This window comes from Dicentrarchus labrax, unplaced genomic scaffold, assembly GCF_905237075.1.
Source record: "Dicentrarchus labrax unplaced genomic scaffold, dlabrax2021, whole genome shotgun sequence".
Classification (NCBI taxonomy): Eukaryota; Metazoa; Chordata; class Actinopteri; family Moronidae; genus Dicentrarchus; species Dicentrarchus labrax.
In genome coordinates this window covers 29,920,277-29,944,477 of record NW_026136706.1, presented here as the reverse complement: position 1 = coordinate 29,944,477, position 24,201 = coordinate 29,920,277, and the positions used below count along the sequence as shown (strand labels likewise).

The 24,201-nt window shown below is 41.5% G+C and overlaps 3 protein-coding genes across 8 annotated transcripts; all 3 read left to right on the top strand.

Annotated features, from left to right (window-relative positions):
- The first annotated feature begins 1,463 nt into the window (after positions 1–1,463).
- Positions 1,464–24,201, top strand: LOC127365712 (gamma-crystallin M3-like). 4 transcript variants are annotated; one of them, XM_051404098.1, is made up of 4 exons: positions 1,464–1,529; positions 7,781–8,023; positions 8,122–8,360; positions 24,126–24,201. In XM_051404098.1, exons 1-4 carry the CDS (start codon positions 1,521–1,523, stop codon positions 24,160–24,162), a joined length of 528 nt encoding a protein of 175 aa, XP_051260058.1. In that variant the 5' UTR covers positions 1,464–1,520; the 3' UTR covers positions 24,163–24,201. The 4 variants fall into 4 exon arrangements, with proteins under 4 accessions (XP_051260058.1, XP_051260055.1, XP_051260056.1 ...); XM_051404095.1 differs by lacking the exon at positions 1,464–1,529 and adding an exon at positions 7,596–7,685; XM_051404096.1 differs by lacking the exons at positions 1,464–1,529; positions 24,126–24,201 and adding an exon at positions 7,596–7,685 and having other exon boundaries at positions 8,122–8,456.
- On the top strand, positions 1,619–2,289 carry LOC127365713 (gamma-crystallin M3-like). Its single transcript, XM_051404099.1, has 2 exons — positions 1,619–1,876; positions 1,975–2,289. Exons 1-2 carry the CDS (start codon positions 1,619–1,621, stop codon positions 2,248–2,250), a joined length of 534 nt encoding a protein of 177 aa, XP_051260059.1. The 3' UTR covers positions 2,251–2,289.
- LOC127365710 (gamma-crystallin M3-like) lies at positions 11,895–16,937 on the top strand. 3 transcript variants are annotated; one of them, XM_051404093.1, is made up of 3 exons: positions 11,895–11,997; positions 16,267–16,509; positions 16,609–16,937. In XM_051404093.1, the coding sequence occupies exons 1-3, from the start codon at positions 11,923–11,925 to the stop codon at positions 16,885–16,887; spliced, it is 597 nt and encodes a 198-aa protein (XP_051260053.1). In that variant the 5' UTR covers positions 11,895–11,922; the 3' UTR covers positions 16,888–16,937. The 3 variants fall into 3 exon arrangements, with proteins under 3 accessions (XP_051260053.1, XP_051260051.1, XP_051260052.1); XM_051404091.1 differs by lacking the exons at positions 16,267–16,509; positions 16,609–16,937 and adding exons at positions 12,115–12,357; positions 12,457–12,785; XM_051404092.1 differs by lacking the exon at positions 11,895–11,997 and adding an exon at positions 16,028–16,150.

Sequence of the window (24,201 nt, the reverse complement as noted above, 5' to 3'; positions counted from 1 at the left end):
GCTATGCCCTGTCAAGAAACCTCATTAGCTATGTCAGAGGTCCACTATGTGTGAATGTGCAACATAATGTGGGAACACTAAACAGAAGTTGCAGGCCTGCATGTCAGTTTGTATAGGCCTTGTGAGGGGTAGAGAAAGAAAGTTCTAACATTATTTCATTGACCTCTTGCTGTTGTAGAAGATGATGTACAAAACCTAAAGCTGGAATTACACTTCTCTGAAGATTCAATACGGCAAACCTATGCAGAGAAGCGTCTCATGGGTAACCATAGACTGGCAGAGGAGCAGATGCACACATTTTCTTAAATCTCAACTACACATGCACATCAAGCAAGTTGATTGGTTTGATTGGAACAGAGACTACATAAACAGGAATCCACCATTTACATAAGCCCGTGTCCCTAAATGTACCACCTACAGGCATTGTAAACTACTTTAGGCTATTTATAAATATAATATATCAATTAAAGCAACTGCCAAGCTTACATATCTGATTAACTCCTGTGCACATTCTCCTACGTGCAACGTGGAGAAGCATAATTCCAATTTAAGGATTTCAGCTTTGAATAGACCACCTTAATATATAATATTAAAAGTATATAATAAGTTATATGCATATAAATAATGCACAGACATTAAGGATTACATTATTGGATAAGCATGCAGAATAATGAGTATGTCGAGTGTACAGTAGGAGCCCAGTTTGAGTTGTCTGCCTAAACTGGCTTTCATGTTCACTTCAAAAGGGATGAATAAACCACCTTTAAACCAATAAAAACATCCAATATATTTCATAGCATTATCTACATGATCCCTTAACATGACATTTCAAAATATTGAAAATATTTGGTATTTCAGGTCGAATACAAATAAAGCCTACAGTGCTAATAATCCTAAACCCATAACCATAAACATGACACTTTTTCTAACCAATTACATTATTATTTATACACCAACTCAAGGTGTACTGGCTGATAGCTGATATACCAGCCTTCAGGGCAATTACCATACCCATTTCAGATTACAATAAAATTAAACGTTTACTCACAATGATGGCTATTGAGGTTGTTTGAAAAGCCCTTTGTCCACTGAATATTCAGCTTTAGTGAAATGTAAGCTCACTGGGTCCTATTGTTTTAGGGGAATCAAAAAGTGAGATCAAGCTATAACTGACGTAATTGTGGCTTTTGACTAATCTATTAATAGAATCAATAGTTGTATATTGTGCAGCTGCCAGCAGCATTTTTCATAAAGTACTCATATATAACCAAATAAACTCCTTTTTTGAAAAAACATAACAGAAAATTCTGTTTAGAAGCTGTGACCCCATTGGTACTGTATATGGGTAAGCAACTCAAAACTCTATAGGCTTCTATAGTAGCTTGCTGGGTCAGGGCTTTGAACAATAGAGGGGCACACAGTCTTTGTTCTGACCAGGTATAAATGTACCTTGTTCAGACAGGCAGGGTATCAATTCAGAAACAGTTCTCTGAGAGATCTGGCAAACCACTGCAATCAACATGGGCAAGGTAGGAAACAGTCAAAATGATCAGTGTTTATTTACCTAAAATATCTAAGGGGACAGTGTAATTATGACTTTAATCATTAAAACCCTTATATGCTTGTTTCACAGATCATCTTCTACGAGGACAGGAACTTCCAGGGTCGCTCCTATGAGTGCATGAGCGACTGCGCCGACATGTCCTCCTACCTGAGCAGGTGCCACTCCTGCAGGGTGGAGAGCGGCTGCTTCATGGTCTACGACCGCCCCAACTACATGGGAAACCAGTACTTCATGAGAAGGGGCGAGTATGCCGACTACATGAGCATGATGGGATGGAGCGGTGGTATCAGGTCTTGCCGTATGATCCCCATGGTAGGTCGAAATCACACCTAAATAAAGTGATCTTTGAGTAATAACACCTTTATGCTTCCTTCAGGATAAAAACATTTACTCTTGTTGCGTCAATACAGCACAGAGGCCAGTTCAGGATGAAGATCTATGAGAGGGAGAACTACGGTGGTCAGAGTTATGAGCTGATGGACGACTGCGACTCCATCATGGACCGCTACCGTATGTCCGACTGCCAGTCCTGCAACGTGATGGACGGCCACTGGCTGATGTACGAGCAGCCCCACTACAGAGGCAGGATGATGTACCTGAGGCCCGGAGAGTACAGGAGCTTCAGGGACATGGGATACAGCGGCATGAGGTTCATGAGCATGAGGCGTATCATGGACATGTGCTAAATGTACATTTCAACATCAATAAATGATATAACTTTCTAATCTCTGGTGTCATAGCATTTACTTTAATGTGTATAACCTTTCTAGAAACCCACATTTTCTAGGATTATAAACATTTAAGTAACTTAGGCTTTTGTTGCCTTTAAGCAATAGTGACAGCTTGAGAGTGGAAAAGAGGGGATGACACGCTGCAGCTCTACTAGGTGAGCTATCCAGGAGCCCCATAATTGAAATGTATTGAAATGCTCTATGACTATATACATAGTCATTATTAGTATATTTTTCTTTCTGTGTAACAGCAAACATTTGGCCCATCCCACATGGGTCTAGAAAATAATGTTTATATCCACATTATTTCCATTAACATATGTTTAAATACAATATTTCAAATAAATCGTGCATCAGTTAGCAGAATAAAGACACTAATTTACATTTATTTTTAGCCATGGTAGCAGCATCGCTCTAGGGATGGGAATGTTAGTCTTTAAATCAGTTGGTCCATCACTTTGGTCCAGACTGAGCTATCTCAATAACTGTTGGATGGATAGGTGATCGGCTTCTCATTTAGCGCTACCATCACGTCCAAATTTGTTTTATGACCAAATACTTGACATTCTAACCAGTATCAGCTGTACTTTGTGTTTTGTGGTAATAAGCAATATGCCAACATGCTTAATTAGCATGTTAATGTTGCTGTTGTTAATATATTACCATGCCGAATTTAGCTTTTAGCTCAAAGCAGTGCTGTGCAGAAAGAACAGCTACAGCTCATTTCCCATGCTTTTCCAAGTGAAAAGCTAATTTAAATGTTTTGTATGTCAATAGCAAACTTAGTCTTAGTGTAGCCTATCATGTTTAAAAAAATCTATTATTATTTTTATCTTACTAAACAATATACCAAAACAGAATAAATGGAACTTGAAACTCGTCGTCGTATTTTGTTTTTCAGGTTGAAATTGATGTCCAGTTTTAACACTTAATGGTTAAATGCCAATATAAAGAGAACTGTGCACGGTCCTGGACTCATCACACAGCTAAAGAGCTAAACCCAGCTCCAACCACAGTGTCAAGTCAAAAAAATCTAATCATCATAAACTCCTAATGCAGCAGCAACCATCCCTCTACTAGCCACTGTGTTTGCATTGAAAGTAATGGTGGTGGCGGCCACAACAGCCGTTGATACCTTGAGGATTAAGATAGACAGGTGGATGAATGTTAAGGGTGGTTGATAAGTAGTTGCTGGTGCACCTGGTGGTTGCTATTGATTTTGTAAGTGGTTGCTTGGGGCGTTCCAGTTTCTGCTACAAAATGTGTTCACCTTATTAGCTTCTGTCATCCTCCTGGGGTCCACAGATTAATAAACCAACATAAAGTGTAAGGGCTTGGCAGAATTACAACGGAAGATTAGGTTCTGTTACAAGGACAGACAACCAGAATTGGACCCAAACAATACATGCAACAGGATGCCTTCAGTGATTTAATGAAGATAATCCACTTACAGACAGCCAAACTGAAAAATCAAGGCAACACAAGGAACAATGAAACCAGGAACAAAGAGACCAGAGGCAAAACCAAGAGTACAGTATCCAAGGAAAGGACCATCCAGGGACATGATCAAAAGCTAGGTATCCACAGACAGAACCAAAGTGACAAAGAATCAAGGGAAAACAAAGGCTAAACACACAGGTAAAGGGAAGGACAAGGAGACACAGATGAAAAGAATCAGGGTGGTCAATCAAAAGTGTACAGAAAAGGACAAAGACAGGAAGTAAAAGTAGAACAAGACACAAGTGGAGAAAAACTACAAAATAAAACAGGATATTACCCAAAAAAAACATTGTCAAGCTCTCTTCAGGCATGCACTTCATTTTGTAAAGCTGCTGTAAATGTTCTGCAGTTTTCATGTTTAAAGAAGCAACTGAGTCCCTTTTCCATAAAGGCCACATTCATTGAAAGGCGACAGCAGTATAAGGTGAATAAGCACAGAGACAGGATATAGACTCTAGTACTATATTAATATATTAAGTTATAATTTCTTATGCACAAAGAAAATAATACTAGTTTCAATCACTGAATATTGAATTTGAACATTCACATACCATCCACCTCTAAATAAAACAGAGGTGATTCCAAAATTTCTTACCAGTGGCTAGCTAGCTAAGAAGCCATACACTTTGGAATTACCAGATTAAGTTTTTCTCTTTGTTTGGCAGAGCTAGTAATCTTGCACAACCTCCAGTCCCTGCACCAAGCTGATACATCCTGGACCAGTGTCTCTGAACTTGAAGAGATTCAACTGATATCTGACTGTCTGACCATAACTGAACATTATTAATAACTAATCTAATCAGGGTGCGAACTACGGGGGAGCCAGGGGGGTCTCTAAAATATTGGCAAAATGCTGTTTTTTCCCATGCATTTCCTTTTTATTTAGTTTTTTGTTTTTTTGTATTGTCATAATCATGGATCATGTGTAAAATTAGGCTATTTTTAATGTATGATTTGCGCATAAGGGTGATTCATCACTATTTCACTTTAATAAAGATACCGGCCTGCATGCATCTTGTCCTCACCATTGAAGCGTGGGGGCGCTATGTCTTAAACGTCACTTTAAATCAGACATCGGAAACGAAAAAAAGACGCGCTCTGGACAATTTTGTGCTGGACCTGCTGGACCCGCTCAATTTCAGTGCTGAATTGTATTTACTGCCATGTGCTGACATAAGGCAAGTAGGCGTACAGGCTTGTAATAATGGATGTGTTTTGAGTAAGTCCTCGCGCTCTGAGGCACACGGAAGCCTCGTGTCATGTCACAACTCAGTTTCCTCAACTGTGACATTATCAGATTATTACTGAAGATGTTGTGTTCACACTGAATGTGATTTTTTTGTGTCTTGTGCATCATATACATATATATACATTTCCTAAAAATTCTGCCTGACATTTAATATCTTTGGAATACATGGGTATCCACTCGAATTTAAAATGAAGTTAACAAGATTTTTAAACATCCTTGTCAAAGCCTAGTTTGTAAAAGCCATTTCATAGATAGATAGATAGATAGATAGATAGATAGATAGATAGATAGATAGATAGATAGATAGATAGATAGATAGATACTTTATTTATCCAGAGGGAAATTCAAGTGTATGATACACTTTTCAGTGTAGCGATTGTACCACCTCTACCACCTACCACCTACCTAGGAGTGTTCTAGCATCTTTTTGACATCTCCCTGAGGTTGAAGAAGGTGCCGAAGATCTGGAAGACTTCCTGCTTAGTTCCTGTTCCCAAAAAGGACGTCCCAGCACTCTCAATGACTTCAGGCCGGTGGCTTTAACGTCACATGTCATGAAGACCTTTGAGAGACTGGTTCTGCAGCACCTCAGACCCCTGGTACGCGACTGCCTGGACCTGCTGCCGTTTGCGTACCAGGCCGACATCGGCGTGGATGATGCCATCATCTACCTGCTTCACAGAGCTTACACCCACGTGGAGAAGCCACAGCGCACCGTGAGGATCATGTTCTTCGACTTCTCCAGTGCCTTCGACACCATCCAAACTCTCTGTGATGCAGGTGGATCAGGACCTTGTGGCCTGGATTACAGACTACCTCAACGACAGACAACAATGTGTCAGGCTGCACAGTTGCTTGTCAGACGTGGTGACGAGCAGCACTGGTACACCCCAAGGAACTGTATTGGCACCATTTCTGTTCATCCTCTACACCTCTGATTCCTGTTCCCACTCTGTAGCGTGCCACATAAAGAAGTTCTTGGATGACTCTTCCATTGTCAGCTCTATCACAGATGATAGGGAGGCTTAGTACAGAGACCTGATCGAGAACTTCATTGGATGGTCCGACAGAAACCACCTACAGCTCAACACAGGGAAAACCAAGGAGCTTGTGGTGGACTTCCGGCACAGCAGGAGGCCCCCCTTTCCCAGTTGCGATTAGTGGGGAGAGGGTAAAGATGGTGGATACCTACAAGTTCCTGGGGGAGACGCTCAACAATAAACTGGACTGGACGGACCACACTGAGGCTCTCTACAGGAAAGGACAGAGCAGGCTGTTCTTTCTGAGGAGGCTCAGGTCCTTCAACGTGTGCACTCGGCTACTACGAATGATCTACCAGTGTCGTCTTCTTTGCTGTGGTGTGCTGGGGAGGAGGCATCAGGACCCGTAGTGCCAACAAACTAAGCTAGCTGGTGAAGAAGGCTAGATCAGTTGTGGGGATGGAGCTGGACAGGGTGGAGGCAGTGACTGAGAAGAGGATGAAAGGGAAGCTGAAAGCCATCATAGACTCTATGCTGAGCTGAGGCAGCTCAGGAGCACTTTCAGCCACAGATCTGCCTCAAAGCACTTTGGAGACTTGTTTGTACCGTCAGCCATCAGACTATAAAACACCACAGCACCCAGTACCTCCAACCCCCGCTGATTAAGACTGCTTTAACTTTCAACCCATGACTCACTAACTATTTGCACAAACTATTATATTAAAGAAGTTATACACTGCTTAAGATATGTTGCACACCATTTTTCATATATTATATATTTTTCATTATATTTTATAATATTCTTATTTTGTGATTCCTTATGGTACTTTTACACTTATGTACATTTTGCACTACATTCCACTATGTTTTTGTCTGATTTGAATTTCTCCTATGGGGGATCAAAAAAGGAACATCTTATCTTATCTTACCTTCATGATAAGGGCAACTCTCTACTGTAAGTCCCCCTATTTAGCATTTATAAGCACTATATGAACATTTAATAAATGTTTTCTAACACACTAATGTAATTGTAAGCATCAATGTATTTAACCTTATTTATTAATATTTTATATTTCCACTCTTTTGTACTGCAACTGCTGCACATAAAATTTCCCTTGGGATGAACACAACTTCACTTTTCTGGTTAAAGATTGGGTTTACGCTTGCCAGTTATTTTTTATGTTTACCATATACAGTCATGCTCTACAAACAGCTGGATAAACAAGTTTTGTTTTGTACAGATGTGCATTATATGCTGGCATGTGTGTGACTGTTGTGATCACACAAAGGGACTCTAATGTCTCTAATGTGAATTGTCCACTTACCAGTCAGAGGGCCATACAGTGTATTTTGAAATGTGTAAAAGAGGCTGTTGTTTGTACTCTGCATTGTAATTTGAAAGAATGCTCATTGTATTGACTTCCCTATGGAAAAATCTATTCTAAAGTCTTCTAGGGGATCCAGTCACATGGAAACAAATACCCATCGCCACTCTATAGGCCTCTATACCATGTTGCTGGGTCAGGGGTTTACACAATAGGAGCCACATATTCTTTGGGTCTGGTCAGGTATAAAAGTAACAGTTAAAACAGGACCACCATCAGTGCAGCAGCAACACAGTTCTCTGAAGAACAAACACAGCTACCATGACCATGGGAAAGGTAAGAACACTCATCTCACCAATTGTTTTTGATTGATTATTTAAATCTTATTTTTGAGCCTAAATCCCTGTTCCTTAAAATTTGTCCTTTCACAGATCATCTTCTACGAGGACAGGAACTTCCAGGGTCGCTCCTATGAGTGCATGAGCGACTGTTCCGACATGACCTCCTACCTGAGCAGGTGCCACTCCTGCAGGGTGGAGAGTGGCTGCTTCATGGTCTACGACCGCCCCAACTACATGGGAAACCAGTACTTCATGAGGAGGGGCGAGTACGCCGACTACATGAGCATGATGGGAATGAGGGACTGCATCAGGTCTTGCCGTATGATCCCCATGGTAGGTATAAAACAGGATGCATCACACTATGGTTCTGTTACGGGTGACAACCAAAACAATACTTGATATTAATTTATTTTTATTTTCTTTTAAAACAGCACAGAGGCCAGTTCAGGATGAGGATCTACGAGAGGGAGAACTTCGGTGGTCAGATGCATGAGCTGATGGACGACTGTGACAACATCATGGACCGCTACCGTATGTCCGACTGCCAGTCCTGCAACGTGATGGACGGCCACTGGCTGATGTACGAGCAGCCCAACTACAGAGGCAGGATGATGTACCTGAGGCCCGGAGAGTACAGGAGCTACAGGGACATGGGATTCAGCGGCATGAGGTTCATGAGCATGAAGCGCATCATGGACATGTAAAAACAGTTTTGTAGAATATGTCTAAATAAGTAAAAGTAATAAACCTCTTTTGACTAAATGTTCCTACCTGTTGCGTCCTTTAATATTCATTTGGTGCATGATTAGGTAGCCATTTTCTGATTGTGAATTTTAGCATACACTACATACTTGGCAACTTTTTATATAATTTTACATCTAAGAAAATCCTTTAAATATGAATATGAATGATAGAGGTTGCATGTTCCACAAACTACAAACATACAGTACATATATATACAGAAATATCCGAGTATAAGGTTATAATATAATAGCAGTAACCATTGTTTTGGCACTTTATTGGCACAGACCTTTTTTTAGTTTGACATATCTTTTAAAGGTTCAGTAGGTAACTTTTTAGCATATTCGCTAAAACCAGTCTCTAACTGATGCTCATGCACTTGCTGTGCAGCCCCCCTTCCTCCCACGTGCTCTCACTTGGTCAAGCTCAATACCTTCATCTCATCGCGGAGCAGTGGCTAAGAAACAACAAAAAACTGCCCATCAAACAGACAAGATGAGACAAGAGACAAGGGCGTCTTTGAGAAGACAAGTTGCAGAGTGCAAAGCACAGGTTTTGAGTCGGACCTATGGAAACTCTATCCCTCCCCCCTTTTCCTGTCACTCTTCAGCTGTCACTACCAATTAAAGGCAATAAAAGCCAATCCAAGTATCACAATATCAAAGTAAGATTACTTTCCTTTACTTTTGGATTACCTCAAAACCAAATATGCAAATAAAGAAAAAATAAGGTGAAAAGAAATATGAGTATGATTACTTGTATTCTATAAAACTATAAAAATGTAACCATGCAAAAGAAAAAAGAAACCAAGTACTTTAGCATCAAAAATGTGTCTCTGTTGTGTGTATTTTCATTAAGTAAATTCATGTTGTCTCAAACTCAAATTGCCTTGGAGCCACTGCTGGTATTATCATCTCAGGGGAGGGCCACTTCTAAAGGAGAGCGCAATATTCACCAAACAAAATGTATATGAAGAGGTAGTTTAAATTGAATTGAAAAAACAATTAAAAATAATATACTTGTGGGCCGGCTTATGTTTGTTGTTTGACATTATGTTGTGGGCTGGAGGGAGGGGGTTAGAGGGCTGGAAATGTCCGGCAGTTTGAGACCCCTGCTATGGAGCATTTTCACAGCCGGAAGGCAGAACTTGCACTGGACTACAATGTTGTTCCTTTTTCTACTTTAAAGACAAAATAATGGTGAAATCTTTACCCAGTGAAAGAACTTTTTTTTACCAAACGCCATGATAATGAACTGGCAACTGTAGGATTAGTTATGGTTTCACTCCAGACCAGAGAGGTGTTATAAAACTTGTGAACTGTACACACTGCACATGTGCATGGTAGTATATTGTTCTTTACTTTAAATGTATTTCAAAATGGTAATCCTTCTGATGAGCCCCATTTTTACAAAATGTAATTGTAATCTGATTACATCTGTTTTTCTGTAACTGTAAATGATTACAGTTACCTTTTTTGTACCCTAATTACATTATGTTACATGTAATCTATTACTCCCCAAGCCTGTTGCTGTTTTAATGACAGTAGGGATAGAGTTACACCATAAAAGATTTGCAAAACAATTCTTTAACACAAGCACTAGGTTCTTCAACTGTTGCACAGCACACATTTAGAGTTAATTGTGACTTTTTGGGAAAGAAACTGATCTAACATACTTTAATGAATGATAGAGGGTATATTATTATAGTAAACTTGAAGGTTCAGTGTGTGACATTTAGGATGATCTATGGAAGAAATGGACTATAATATTCATAGGTATGTTTTCATTAGAGTATAGTTGCAAAATGCAACTACACTGCTAGATGCTACTAAATCCCACACACTGACCTTTAACCAGAGACTATTCCCTTAAGAATTAACAGAACGTACAAAATAAAGTGATGGTCTAGAAAAAAACATTTAGTCGTTTGCGCTGTAAACTAAGTCAGATTCAGGCCCACAATATAAAACACTGCAATACGATGGCACTGCTTTGGTCCTTAGCAAGACAGCTACTGGTCAGACTGTGAAGGTATTCAGTAGGAATATTCATGATCCCCAAAGGACAAGTCCAGTGATTTTAAAGACCCCTTGACTTTTTCTCTAGTGCCATTGTCTGTTCAAAACTGCACCTCACCAACACTTTATGTATATTGTCCAGAGTATGAATCCAGATGCTTTTGTTGACCCTTACCATTGATCTTTTTTTTGGCAACACAATCACAACTGAGCACAATGATGCAACTCTGTATGATAAACCTTTTAAGTTATATTAACTAATTGGTTGCTTGCTTTGAAATGTGCTGAGCACATTCATCCAAAGCACTTAAACCCTTTTAATTTCAGAATTCTAGCCCCACCTTCAGAGAAATATTACATTAAAACACACTGCCCCTACTCTGAGAACTACTGAAGAGTTATTGAGTTGGCATTGGATGAGATGACAAGAAATTATAAAGTTTTTTACTGCTTTGTTTATTTAACTCACATTTAAGCAAAACCTAACACTGTCTTCTCTGCATTTGTGTTTCCTGTATTAACTACTGTTGTTTTTTTGTTTTTCCAGTGCATTTCTAAATTCTGTATACAGCATGCATCGTAAAGATGCTCATAATCTTTATTTCTCAGATATATAAACGCACAAAATGTACACTTAACATATTAACAAAACATAAACCAAAAAAACAAAAAAGGCTTTCTGGCAACAGAGAGAAAAACACAGGTTGATTTTCCAAAATGTTCCTTTAATCAGAGGTTGCCAATGTACACACATTCTTATATGTTGTCTGAAGTTGGGAAGGTGTGCAACAATGCAAAAACATCATAATAATAATTGATAATTCCCCTCAAATGCAATAAAACTAAAGTAACAAGCCTATTTTTAAAATGAAAGGAGTGGAAAGTACAGATATTTGTGTAAAAATGGGAGTAAAATCAAACTAAAGTAGCCTACAGATACCTGAATAAACTACTTAAGTACAGTAACAAAGTATTTGTACCATCTCTGCCTTTAATATCCTGTTAGCTTAATTATGTGCAAAACACATTAAATTGCAATGGATTATTTATGTTTATGTGAAACAGTACTATATGCACCTCTGTTATATCATTTAGACATTTATCAAATTGTTAACACTATGCAATCATAGACTGCCTCTGCACACTACTTTCCTCTTGAGAATACTTGTTGTGTGTGGAACAAATTTATTACACCAAAGCTCAGAACAAATACAGAAAAACATGCACCATAGAGGTCGTACACACAGTTCTAACAGTCACATGGACCAACCTATTCACGTTACAAACACTGTTGGGAATTCTTTCTGTAATGAGAGAAAAGACTGAGAGGTACCCAGGTCCCCTGAAAAAATGGTCATAACCTCGGCATTCTATAGGCTTCAATAGTAAATTGCTGAGTAAGGGGTTGCCTGGGGGGGGCCATTGATCTTTAGTTTGGTCAGGTATAAAAGGAAAGGGTTAAACCAGGTAGGCATGCAGTTCAGGAGCAACAGCGACAGCACATCCACAGCCAACATGAGCAACACCGACATGAACATGAGGGGCAAGGTACTTCTAAACATATTTTATAATGAGCAGTAATGACTAAATAAAAATCATCATATTCACTTTGCTACTTGTTTTCCAACCATTACAATTTTTTGTTTTTTTGTTTTTTTTTTGCAGATCATCTTTTACGAGGAGAGGAACTTCCAGGGTCGTTCCTATGAGTGCATGAGCGACTGCTCTGACATGAACTCCTACCTGAGCAGGTGCCACTCCTGCAGGGTGGAGAGTGGCTGCTTCATGGTCTACGACCGTTCCAACTACATGGGAAACCAGTACTTCATGAGGAGGGGCGAGTACGCCGACTACATGAGCATGATGGGAATGAGGGACTGCATCAGGTCTTGCCGTATGATCCCCATGGTAGGTATAAAACAGGATGCATCACACCATGGTTCTGTTACGGGTGACAACCACAACAATACTTGATATTAATTAATTTTTCTTTTCTTTTAAAAACAGCACAGAGGCCAGTACAGGATGAGGATCTACGAGAGGGAGAACTTCGGTGGTCAGATGCATGAGCTGATGGACGACTGCAACAACATCATGGACCGCTACCGTATGTCCGACTGCATGTCCTGCAACGTGATGGACGGCCACTGGCTGATGTACGAGCAGCCCAACTACAGAGGCAGGATGATGTACCTGAGGCCCGGAGAGTACAGGAGCTACAGGGACATGGGATTCAGCGGCATGAGGTTCATGAGCATGAGGCGTATCATGGACTCTTGCCATTAAATGCTCACTGAATGTATCAAATACCACTAAATAAAATAATTGTGGCACTACTTTAGACTTTTGTCAAGCTTATTGCCCAGCTGTCACACTGAAATATTATGCACTACCAAAAAATATATAATGGGTCATGAAATTCAACATATTTAAATTTTTTTGGTTATACATTTGACTGTTTTTACATTTTAGGATTATTGAAAAGCCCTGGTGACACTACGGTGGCCCTGAGAGCTCAGAGCCCTGCGATTTAAGAAAACACATGCAAATAGATGGTGAATGTACTGCATTTATATAGTGCCTTTCTAGTCTTCCGACCAGTCAAGGCACATTAAACAACAAGTCAACATTCACCCATTCACACACTGCAGTCAGCTACGAGCTGGTTCAAAGAGCCGGCTCTTCTGGGTGAACGAAGGCAGAATGATATGATGATCTACACGCTACAGGGCAGAATACAGGATACAGAGCAAATGAAAAAAATAATTAAAAGTTACATTTAGATAATTGATTGTGGTTAGTTCATAGAGACACCTAAAACTGCTGTTTTGCACATTGCAATATATTTATTTTTATTATGTTGTGTATTTATGATTATTTTAACTTTATACTGGTAATTTTGGTTTTATTTGTCCTGATCTCAGTTTCGTTTTGCCGGGGTAATAGCCTTTTGCAAATACTGGCTCATAGAGCTCTGGGTTGTAGGTCTAGGTGGTTGTGGTGGTGTACTGGATGATGCTGTAAACGTTGTAGGAGCAGCAACAGTTGCAGTAGACACACTGGCACTTTCATTAAAAGCAGGTTCCCTTCCCTTCTCTTCTAATTGTACTGATGGATGAACAGTTCACATATGCCTGTGCAGGTTGATTGTGGAGCTTGCTCGATATGAAATTTTAACTTTGCACAGTCTAGTGATGGGAACTCCAGCTCGGCTCACTAAAAAGAGCCGGCTCTTTCGGCTCCCAAGTGGCTCAGATTTTTTGTTGCTTAAATAAATGTATTACCACATTATGTGTAAAATGAATTACTAATGTAAATACATACATTATATCAAATGTTTATTATTTATATGGATTTATTGATATACTCAACATGGAACAGAGTGCTACAAAAATAAATTATAAAATACAAAAACAAAGACCCATCTCAATTAGACAAAAAGCTGCTCGATATGAAATTTTAACTTTGCACAGTCTACACTCTGCATTTGAACTGTCTATCAGAATAAAATGTGTCCAAACTTTACTACGTTTCCTGTCATTTCAAATGTGTCCAAACTTTACTACGGTTCCTCATCTTCCAGTGTGTGGTCTCTGTCTGACTATGTAGTGCAAAGTTCTCTCACTCTCTCGTCTCTCTCCCTCCTGTTTGTGTGCTCACTGTGCTGCCTGTGTCTGTAACCCCTCCCCTCCCCCTCCTGCGCAGTGTAGACACACAGCCACCACACATGTTGACTAATCACATGTGGCTTTAACAGAAAAAAAAAAAAACTACCCGGAGGTGGCTCCCATCGTTCACTTCAAAGAGCCGGCTCTTAGAGCCAGATCGTTAGCGACCTACCCATCACTACTCCTCAGGTTTGTAACCTTCCCAATCCTCCAGGTACAGCAAGCCATGGATCCAATGGCGCATGTCCAGAAGTCACCGGACAGTATAGGCAGGATGGTGATCGATACTCATCAGGGGACTGGAGTACACAGGTTTAATCAGGGAAACATAGAAGATGGGGTGCATCCTGAGAGAGGCTGGGAGTTTTACGGGCACAGTAGGGGATTTAATGATATCAATTTTGAAAGACCAGTAAACCCAGGGAAAGGCTTTTTTGTATTAATTTTTCAGAGGTAGCTCCTTGAAAGAGAGTAATAACCTTTGGCTTTGGGTGTAGACAGGAGCTAGGTGGCAGAAATAATTGACTTGGGACTAGGCCCTAGCCGAGGCATGAAGAAGGGCAGCTTGGGCCTTTCTCTAAGTCTAATGCTATGGCAAAGATCAACCACAACCTCAACTGCCTGGCCTGGGAACAAACGGGGTTGGTAGTGAGGGACAAATTAGTGTAAAACTAAATCTGTCAAAACGCCCATCTGGCTTGCCGGGAGTTCAGATGTTTGGCAGTCTGGATGTAGGTCTGGATATAGGTTCCATTTTCTTGGTCAGTCCATACAATCAGTAATGCCATTCCTCAAGGGCCAACTGGACTGCCTTGACTTATTGGTTATCAATGTCAATTTTTCTTTCTGTAGATTAGAGCTTCTCAGAGAATAATCCATATGGGTGAAAATTCTAAGGGCGAACGTTGTGAAAGAACAGCATCTATGCGTGTCCACCTCCAAGATGGAACTAGAGGTCAGAGTGTAGGTGAATGAGGACTGAAGTGAAAGTGAGGTCATGTTTGTGTTCCTGGAAGGCTGTTTCTGCCTCAGGGGTCCAACGGTATGGAGTGAAAGTGGAGGTCTGGGTGGTTCGAGGTGCTGCCAGATGACTGTAGTTGTGGATAAATCTAAAGCTTTTTTACGTAGATGGGTGCTGGCCATTCAGTGACAGCTTGGCAGGATTCATTTGCTCCTGTGAAATGACAAAAAAAAGACAACTGATGAAGCACAAAATGTCTCAGCGTTCAGATAAACCGTTGCTGGAGAACTTGTTGCACATATTGCTAGTGAGCATAAAGGTCCTTGTAAAAAATCTAAATGTCAATCAGATAAACAAAAACAAAGCATCCAATCATATCCCTTAACACATCATTGACCAGGTTCTGGCAGACAGACAACAATTAGTGAGACCAAAGGGCATTACCAGATACTCAAAATAAAGTTTTATAACTAGGTTCAGGAACAAAGACCACGCCTTACACTCACCCTATTTCCGCTCAAAACATACTTAAGCACACCCTGTCTGTTGAGTCCCTCCTCTACTCAGTTTTCACATGATCGGTGTCAGACAAGAAACACAAAAAACGTATAGAACCACGGAGAACGAGCCTATCCTCAACCCTTCAGACAGCAACATGTTTGATGACGAATGGCAAGCTCCCGAAATCTCCGAATCCTTTTCTTCGCTTACCACCTCGGCTCCGCTCAACAATCCAAGTGCCCCGATGCTCCCAGCCTTAATCCACCGACAACTCCAACACCACATGGACCAACCTATTCACGTTACAAACACTGTTGGGAATTCTTTCTGTAATGAGAGAAAAGACTGAGAGGTACCCAGGTCCCCTGAAAAAATGGTCATAACCTCGGCATTCTATAGGCTTCAATAGTAAATTGCTGAGTAAGGGGTTCCCTGAGGGGGGCCATTGATCTTTAGTTTGGTCAGGTATAAAAGGAAAGGGTTAAACCAGGTAGGCATGCAGTTCAGGAGCAACAGCGACAGCACATCCACAGCCAACATGAGCAACACCGACATGAACATGAGGGGCAAGGTACTTCTAAACATATTTTATAATGAGCAGTAATGACTAAATAAAAATCATCATTTTCACTTTGCTACTTGTTTTCCAACCATTACAATTTTATTTTATTTTTTTTTTTTTTGCAGATCATCTTTTACGAGGAGAGGAACTTCCAGGGTCGTTCCTATGAGTGCATGAGCGACTGCTCTGACATGAACTCCTACCTGAGCAGGTGCCACTCCTGCAGGGTGGAGAGTGGCTGCTTCATGGTCTACGACCGTTCCAACTACATGGGAAACCAGTACTTCATGAGGAGGGGCGAGTACGCCGACTACATGAGCATGATGGGAATGAGGGACTGCATCAGGTCTTGCCGTATGATCCCCATGGTAGGTATAAAACAGGATGCATCACACTATGGTTCTGTTACGGGTGACAACCACAACAATACTTGATATTAATTAATTTTTCTTTTCTTTTAAAAACAGCACAGAGGCCAGTACAGGATGAGGATCTACGAGAGGGAGAACTTCGGTGGTCAGATGCATGAGCTGATGGACGACTGCAACAACATCATGGACCGCTACCGTATGTCCGACTGCATGTCCTGCAACGTGATGGACGGCCACTGGCTGATGTACGAGCAGCCCAACTACAGAGGCAGGATGATGTACCTGAGGCCCGGAGAGTACAGGAGCTACAGGGACATGGGATTCAGCGGCATGAGGTTCATGAGCATGAGGCGTATCATGGACTCTTGCCATTAAATGCTCACTGAATGTATCAAATACCACTAAATAAAATAATTGTGGCACTACTTTAGACTTTTGTCAAGCTTATTGCCCAGCTGTCACACTGAAATATTATGCACTACCAAAAAAATTTATAATGGGTCATGAAATTCAACATATTTAAATTTTTTTGGTTATACATTTGACTGTTTTTACATTTTAGGTTTATTGAAAAGCCCTGGTACACACCTGAGAGCTCAGAGCCCTGCGATTTAAGAAAACACATGCAAATAGATGGTGAATGTACTGCATTTATATAGTGCCTTTCTAGTCTTCCGACCAGTCAAGGCACATTAAACAACAAGTCAACATTCACCCATTCACACACTGCAGTCAGCTACGAGCTGGTTCAAAGAGCCGGCTCTTTTACGTGAACAAGGGCAGAATGATATGATGATCTACACGCTACAGGGCAGAATACAGGATACAGAGCAAATTAAAAAAATAATTAAAAGTTACATTTAGATAGTTGATTGTGGTTAGTTCATAGAGACACCTAAAACTGCTGTTTTGCACATTACAGTATATTTGTTTTTATTATGTTATGTATTTATGATTATTTTTACTTTATACAGGTAATTTTGGTTTTATTTGTCCTGATTTTAGGTTTGTTTTGCTGGGGTTATAGCCTTTTGCAAAAACTGGCTCATAGAGCTCTGGGTTGCAGTTCTAGGTGGTTGTTGTGGTGTACTGGATGATGCTGTAAACGTTGTAGGAGCAGCAACAGTTGCAGTAGACACACTGGCACTTTCATTAAAAGCAGGTTCCCTTGCTTGTCTTTTCTCTTCTAATTGTACTGATGGATGAACAGTTCGCATATGCCTGTGCAGGTTGTTTGTGGAGCCTGCTCGATATGAAATTTTAACTTTGCACAGTCTACACTCTGCATTTGAACTGTCCATCACAATAAAATGTGTCCAAACTTTACTATGCTTCCTGTCATGCCCGTCTCTGTCTGACTATGTAGTGCAAAGTTCTCTCACTCTCTCTTGTCTCTCTCCCTCCTGTTTGTGTACTCACTGTGCTGTGTGTGTTTGTAACTCCTCCCCTTCCCCTCCTAGCCGAGGCATGAACAATCAGTGAGACCAAAGGGCATTACCAGATACTCAAAATAAAGTTTTATAACTAGGTTCGGGAACAAAGACCACGCCATACACTCACCTCATTTCCGCTCAAAACATACTTAAGCACAACTTCTCCGTTGACTCCCTCCTCTACTCAGTTTTCACATCATCGGTGTCAGACAAGAAACACAAAAAATGTATACCTCGAACCATGGAGAACGAGCCCATCCTCAACCCTTCAGACAGCGACATGTTTGATGACGAATGGCAAGCTCCCGAAATCTTCGAGTCCTTTTCTTCGGTTACCCCCTTGGCTCTGCTCAACAATCCAAGTGCCCCGACGCTCCACCGACAACTCCAACACCATCAGGCCTTCGTCCCCCAACAGATCCAGGGAAGTCTTTGCGAAGCCACTGCGACCAGACTTGACCTCGCCATCTCTCTGGCTGTCCCTCGGCACACCCTCTCTCAGTGAAACATACCCTTCCAACGCACCGATAATAAAGCAAAACATTTCCAACTTTTCACGCACTTCCAGGAAAGCAAAACTCTTCCTCGCCAAGCTTCACCACCACTTCCGGGTTCCCGGCGTTGCAGCAACGTCACGGCGCATCCCACAGCTCAGCCTTCCTCATCAGCCCTCTCAGAGGACCAGGTCGTATTGAACCCAGTGCCTGCCATTTCGGCTTCTCATCCATCTTCTTCTTTACCACAGACTTCACAAACAACCTGAGCACATGCATCCCTCTATCCCAGCATCCTTTTGCCGTCTCTCATTTCTAACTTCCCCGTCCTGTCTTCTTTGGCTGCCTCCACGCCTTCCATTCCAACACCAACCTTCTCAGCCTCACAGAGGGTGCCCACAACTACAATCCATGGCAATGCTACCAGTCAAAACCATAATTTTCCTCCCGTTTATTTATACACAGCTGGTGTTTCTTTTTCTTCATTTGACGCGTCTCCTTTTTTTCCCACAGGTCCCCACATAGCCCAATCACGGGCTTTCCCACCCATCCTCCCATGCATAATAATTTCACTCTAGCCACCTAGCATTACCTCCAGCGCGCCCAGTCATATCCTCCCAACCATCTCCCGCATCACCCACTCTCAGACAACAGATTCTCGCCTCTCACTACGTCGATCTCGCCCATATAATTCTGCACGCTGAACTTACCTTCCCTCGTTTTGGCCCATCAGGACCTGGTCCTGCCTTTGTTCCAGGGTCTCCTCTCCTTCCCTGTTAATATTTATTGAACGATAACTAATCATCTATGCATATTCCTAAAATGTATACGTAATTTTTATTTTTATGTTCAAAATACCGGTTCACCTCTTAGTCCAGGCAAGCATGGAAGCCCCTGCAACAGTTAATAGTTTTATTTCAGTCATCACTGTAACAGTTTACAGACGTATATGCATCGACCTCGCCATTCAATACATCCGTCCACATGCAACCCTCATATCGCAAGAGAACCGCAAACTGCACTCAGTCCAATCGAACACAAACAGCCACTTTCTACTTGCTCTAAAGAACTCATCACAGTACAATTCACCTTCCCATTCCCCTCGTACCGCGACATAAATTGCTCAGTGTTTCCCGACCGCAGGTCACAGCCGGACGGATACACGTCTCTGATACTTGACTCAGCCCTGTGGATTCTACATATTCCGTTCGCATCCCAAGCTGCCAGTTGCCTGCAACAATTCAGTGAGGGAACTCATGGGGGCTCACTAGATCCAGAACAAGATGTACCTTCACAGATTCTTTGCCCCGGACCTCACCTCAAAATCAACTTAGCCCCGCCGTTTTCCACTGTATGCCCTCAAAAGCCCCTCACCCATCCGTCCATCCATCCATCCATCACCCCCAAAATCTGCAAATGTTCAACCACGGCCCTCGTTCCAAGGGCGTCGACAAGAGAGGCAGACCAGTCCTCTACCATGCCGAGAGGATGGTTTGTAACAATTCCAACAACCTCAGAAGCAACATCTCCAGTTGAAATGCTCCTCACCTGCTCCTTCTGCGGCGGAGCTCATGCAAGATCAGCCTGTCCCCATAATCCAACTAAGCACAGCCCGCATAAGTATCGAAATACACCACTAAATATCAGCGCTCTTGCCACCGCCTTAAAAAACCACCCAGATCAACAGTTTGTTAACCACCTCATACAAAGGTTTACACACGGTTTTCACCTAGGTATACAGGTCATGCCAGATTCCTCCTATACATGCCACAATTTACAGTCAGCCACCTCTGAGCCCCAGAAATTAAAAAACGCATTCATAATCGGTCAATTCTCCAGTCCACCGTTCCCTACATTCGGAATCAGTCCAACCCACATTGCCACCAGGAAATACTTAAGTAAAGACTCATCCCATATTTCCTCCTTGCTCACAACTAAACAACTTCTCTCGCTGCTTAGCCACCTAAACTACGCCATCCGCACCATCCCCCAAGATCCTTCTCTTCACACCTCCTTTCCATAACCTTCTCTGTCACATCCCTCCACAAACAAGCCACACCGGACGATGCACGCAAATTGGAGCAAAAATTATGGCACCAGTTTCTCCCATCATGTAACAGCATTTCATTATTTTATGACAACAACATCACTAAGCTAGAATACATCCAGCTATTCATAGACGCAGCAGTTTTCAGCCAAACACCCGCTCGAATTCTTCTTACTCTGCCATCTGCGAAACCTACCCAGTAATTATTGCAGCTATTCTTTGGGGTCACAAATTGTCCAAGAAAATCATTTACACCACCACCACCATCCATCCATCATAAACAAGGGACCAGTCCAACTGCTTTTTATGTATTTACTTATTTTAATTAATATTTTAACAACAAACAACAACAAAACATACACAACAACAGTGATAACAGCGACCACACAAAAAACAACAACAACAAAACAAACAAACAAACCAACAAAAAGGATAAGGGGGGGTATAGTAGTATATCAGTTCTTTACAGCATGGGGATCCTCATGTTTCCTGGAGACAAGATTTAAAAAAGCTCCACAGTTCATCCGGCCTATTATCCTCTACTAGAGTGGAGGCGGCCTGTTCCATCGATAAAAACTCCATGAAGTCCTTGCGCCAGTCCCACTGCTTTGATATAATGCAGTTCATACAGAAGCTCAGCCCAGCATCAATTAATTACCCGAGCCTCTCACATCTCAGGTTACAAAAACACAATCGCAGACACACTGTCTCGCTTCTCGTTACAGAAATTCAGACAATTGGCACTAGCCTCTGACGCCGTTACTCATGGAGTTCCCCTCATTCGAACCACATCCACTGCTTCCAGGCAGGGAATCCCAGATACAACCCTTCTTCCCTTCATCCCTCAACTCTTCATCCCCTCTTCCCTCATCCTTCGACCCCTCGACGCCTACCCTCATCCCTTTTATTTATTCATTACGTGCAATAAATAATTCCACACCTTCATTGGTGTGGTCCTTGTTAGTGAAATGGCTGATTGGAGTTTTGAACACTGATATTTGTACCCCTCTCAGACATGAACATGGTGGTAGACATTCCAAAGGGCATCCTTAGTTAACACCGTGGCACTATAGAGAGGGTTAAAAGCAGAAGTGATTAGTACAGTTGGACCAATGTAGAAAATTTTAAAACCTGACATGAAGCCAAAGACCAGACTGGACTGTATATCGAATTTTACCACTACTGTTGCATGTGATTCAACCGCTGGAGTGGAACATAATGAGAGCCCATGCATGAGAGTGGAGTTGCAAGTCAATTATTTTCCTGCATATTTTTTATAATAAAAGCCTTGAAATAAAGGGTTTCTCTCCACTGAAACGCTATAGGGCTCTTAATCTGAAGCACACACACAGGTGTTTAGAACTTTAATAGGACAAACTGGATCGGATCAAAATAAGGCTTCATTATATTACACAGACAGAGAGAGAGCCACTCACTCTGTCAATGCATCATCTACGAATATGTCTGCGCACACCTTCTCCTGTATTGTGTTACCTGGGGGGACAAACAGAGTAATTTGAACTGAATTAAATTGAATAAACATATAGTATTGCTAAATTATCCAGGAGATTCTTGTGTTTCTACATCTATGGAACATTGGGGATACAGCTGGAACGACCTGCTCTTCCGTCTCTAACTTGGAAATTAGGATTGTGACATACTCAAAACTATATTTCTAAATTGACTACAGTCTGAGGTCATAGTTCATGATTTAGCTACAGTTAAGATAATGCAAAATATGATTTTTTTCTTAATTCATTTAAATAATGTAAATCCTATTCAATTCAATTCAATTTTATTTCATTTGTATATCGCCAATTCATAACAAAAGTCATCTCAGGACACTTTTTAAATGGAGCAGGTCTAGACCGAACTCCTTATAACATTTACAGAGACCCAACAGTACCACCATGAGCAAGCACTTGGCGAAGGGGGCAAGGAAAAACTGCCTGTAAAGAGGCAGAAACCTAGGACAGACCCTTCGGCTCTAGGTGGGTGGTCATCTGTCTCAACCAGTTGGGGTGAGAGAGAGAGAGAGTGTGTGAGAGAGAGAGACAGAGACAGACAGACAGACAGACAGTTGCACAGCAACAACAGTAGCAACAACTACACCAATAGTAGTGACTGATGATGATGAACATGAAGAAGACGATGACGACGACAGCAACGATGGGGGACAATGAGCAGTGACAATAGTAATAATAGTAACTGTAGTAATAATAATATTAATAATAATAATAACAATAATATCAGTGATATTAGCAATGGCAGCCAAGCAGGACCATGGCAGGAGGCTTAATTAATTGGAGCATCTTAATGGACTTATTGGGGCAGCCTGATGGTGCCCCATGTGGGAGGCAAGTGATATTAGAATCACTGATACCTGATTTTCAGTACCAAATTATGTGTCCAAGGATATTCATACTACTATGATTAAGATTACAATTTGAGGTAAATATTTGAATTATTTACTTCTATAACAAAATCTTTATCAGATTCAGTGATGCACTAAACTGTTTAAACACTAAATGTTAATTATAGTGCATCATGAAGTACAATGAAGAGCAACTATTATTACGGTTGTATACAATAATCAATTCAGATGGTTACTTTAAATGAACAGCCTGTGGCATAGGCAACACAATGAAATAGGCATTACAAACCTAGAAAAAGAGGCTTTGTGTTACCTGATCAAAAGGGTAAAATTTCTAGTCTTCGAGGTCCCAGTCATGTGATTATACAACACAGTATCACAGGGCTCTACAGTGCTCTATACCATGTTGCTGGGTCAGCGGTTTAAACAATGGGGGCCCACTAACTTTGCAGGGTTTGGTCAGATATAAAAGCAGAGGTTAAACCAAATGGACAGCAGTGCAGCAGTAGCAGTAGCAACAGCAGCAGCTCACCTACAAGCATGACCACCACTGACATGAGCATGGGCAAGGTAAACTTGTAACTTTAAACACAAATTACAAATGTCATGACTGTTGTTTATACAGAATATCCAGTTGACATGCTTTTACTGCGATCAAAATCTACACTAATGTATCCCTTGTTTTACAGATCATCTTCTACGAGGACAGGAACTTCCAGGGTCGCTCCTATGAGTGCATGAGCGACTGCGCCGACATGTCCTCCTACCTGAGCAGGTGCCACTCCTGCAGGGTGGAGAGCGGCTGCTTCATGGTCTACGACCGCCCCAACTACATGGGAAACCAGTACTTCATGAGAAGGGGCGAGTACGCCGACTACATGAGCATGATGGGATGGAGCGGTGGTATCAGGTCTTGCCGTATGATCCCCATGGTAGGTCGAAATCACACCTAAATAAAGTGATCTTTGAGTAATAACACCTTTATGCTGCAGGATAAAAACATTTACTCTTCTTGTGTCAATACAGCACAGAGGCCAGTTCAGGATGAAGATCTATGAGAGGGAGAACTACGGTGGTCAGAGTTATGAGCTGATGGACGACTGCGACTCCATCATGGACCGCTACCGTATGTCCGACTGCCAGTCCTGCAACGTGATGGACGGCCACTGGCTGATGTACGAGCAGCCCCACTACAGAGGCAGGATGATGTACCTGAGGCCCGGAGAGTACAGGAGCTTCAGGGACATGGGATACAGCGGCATGAGGTTCATGAGCATGAGGCGTATCATGGACATGTGCTAAATGTACATTTCAACATCAATAAATGATATAACTTTCTAA

Excerpts from the sequence above, each read along its gene's own strand:
- LOC127365713 (XM_051404099.1), top strand. The coding sequence starts at position 1,619 with ATGCTTGTTTCACAGATCATCTTCTACGAGGACAGGAACTTCCAGGGT. Across the intron at positions 1,877-1,974 it reads CTTGCCGTATGATCCCCATG|CACAGAGGCCAGTTCAGGAT; the intron begins GTAGGTCGAAAT and ends GCGTCAATACAG.
- LOC127365710 (XM_051404093.1), top strand. The coding sequence starts at position 11,923 with ATGCAGTTCAGGAGCAACAGCGACAGCACATCCACAGCCAACATGAGC. Across the intron at positions 11,998-16,266 it reads ACATGAACATGAGGGGCAAG|ATCATCTTTTACGAGGAGAG; the intron begins GTACTTCTAAAC and ends TTTTTTTTGCAG. Across the intron at positions 16,510-16,608 it reads CTTGCCGTATGATCCCCATG|CACAGAGGCCAGTACAGGAT; the intron begins GTAGGTATAAAA and ends TTTTAAAAACAG.
- LOC127365712 (XM_051404094.1), top strand. The coding sequence starts at position 23,401 with ATGACCACCACTGACATGAGCATGGGCAAG. Across the intron at positions 23,431-23,549 it reads CTGACATGAGCATGGGCAAG|ATCATCTTCTACGAGGACAG; the intron begins GTAAACTTGTAA and ends CTTGTTTTACAG. Across the intron at positions 23,793-23,886 it reads CTTGCCGTATGATCCCCATG|CACAGAGGCCAGTTCAGGAT; the intron begins GTAGGTCGAAAT and ends GTGTCAATACAG.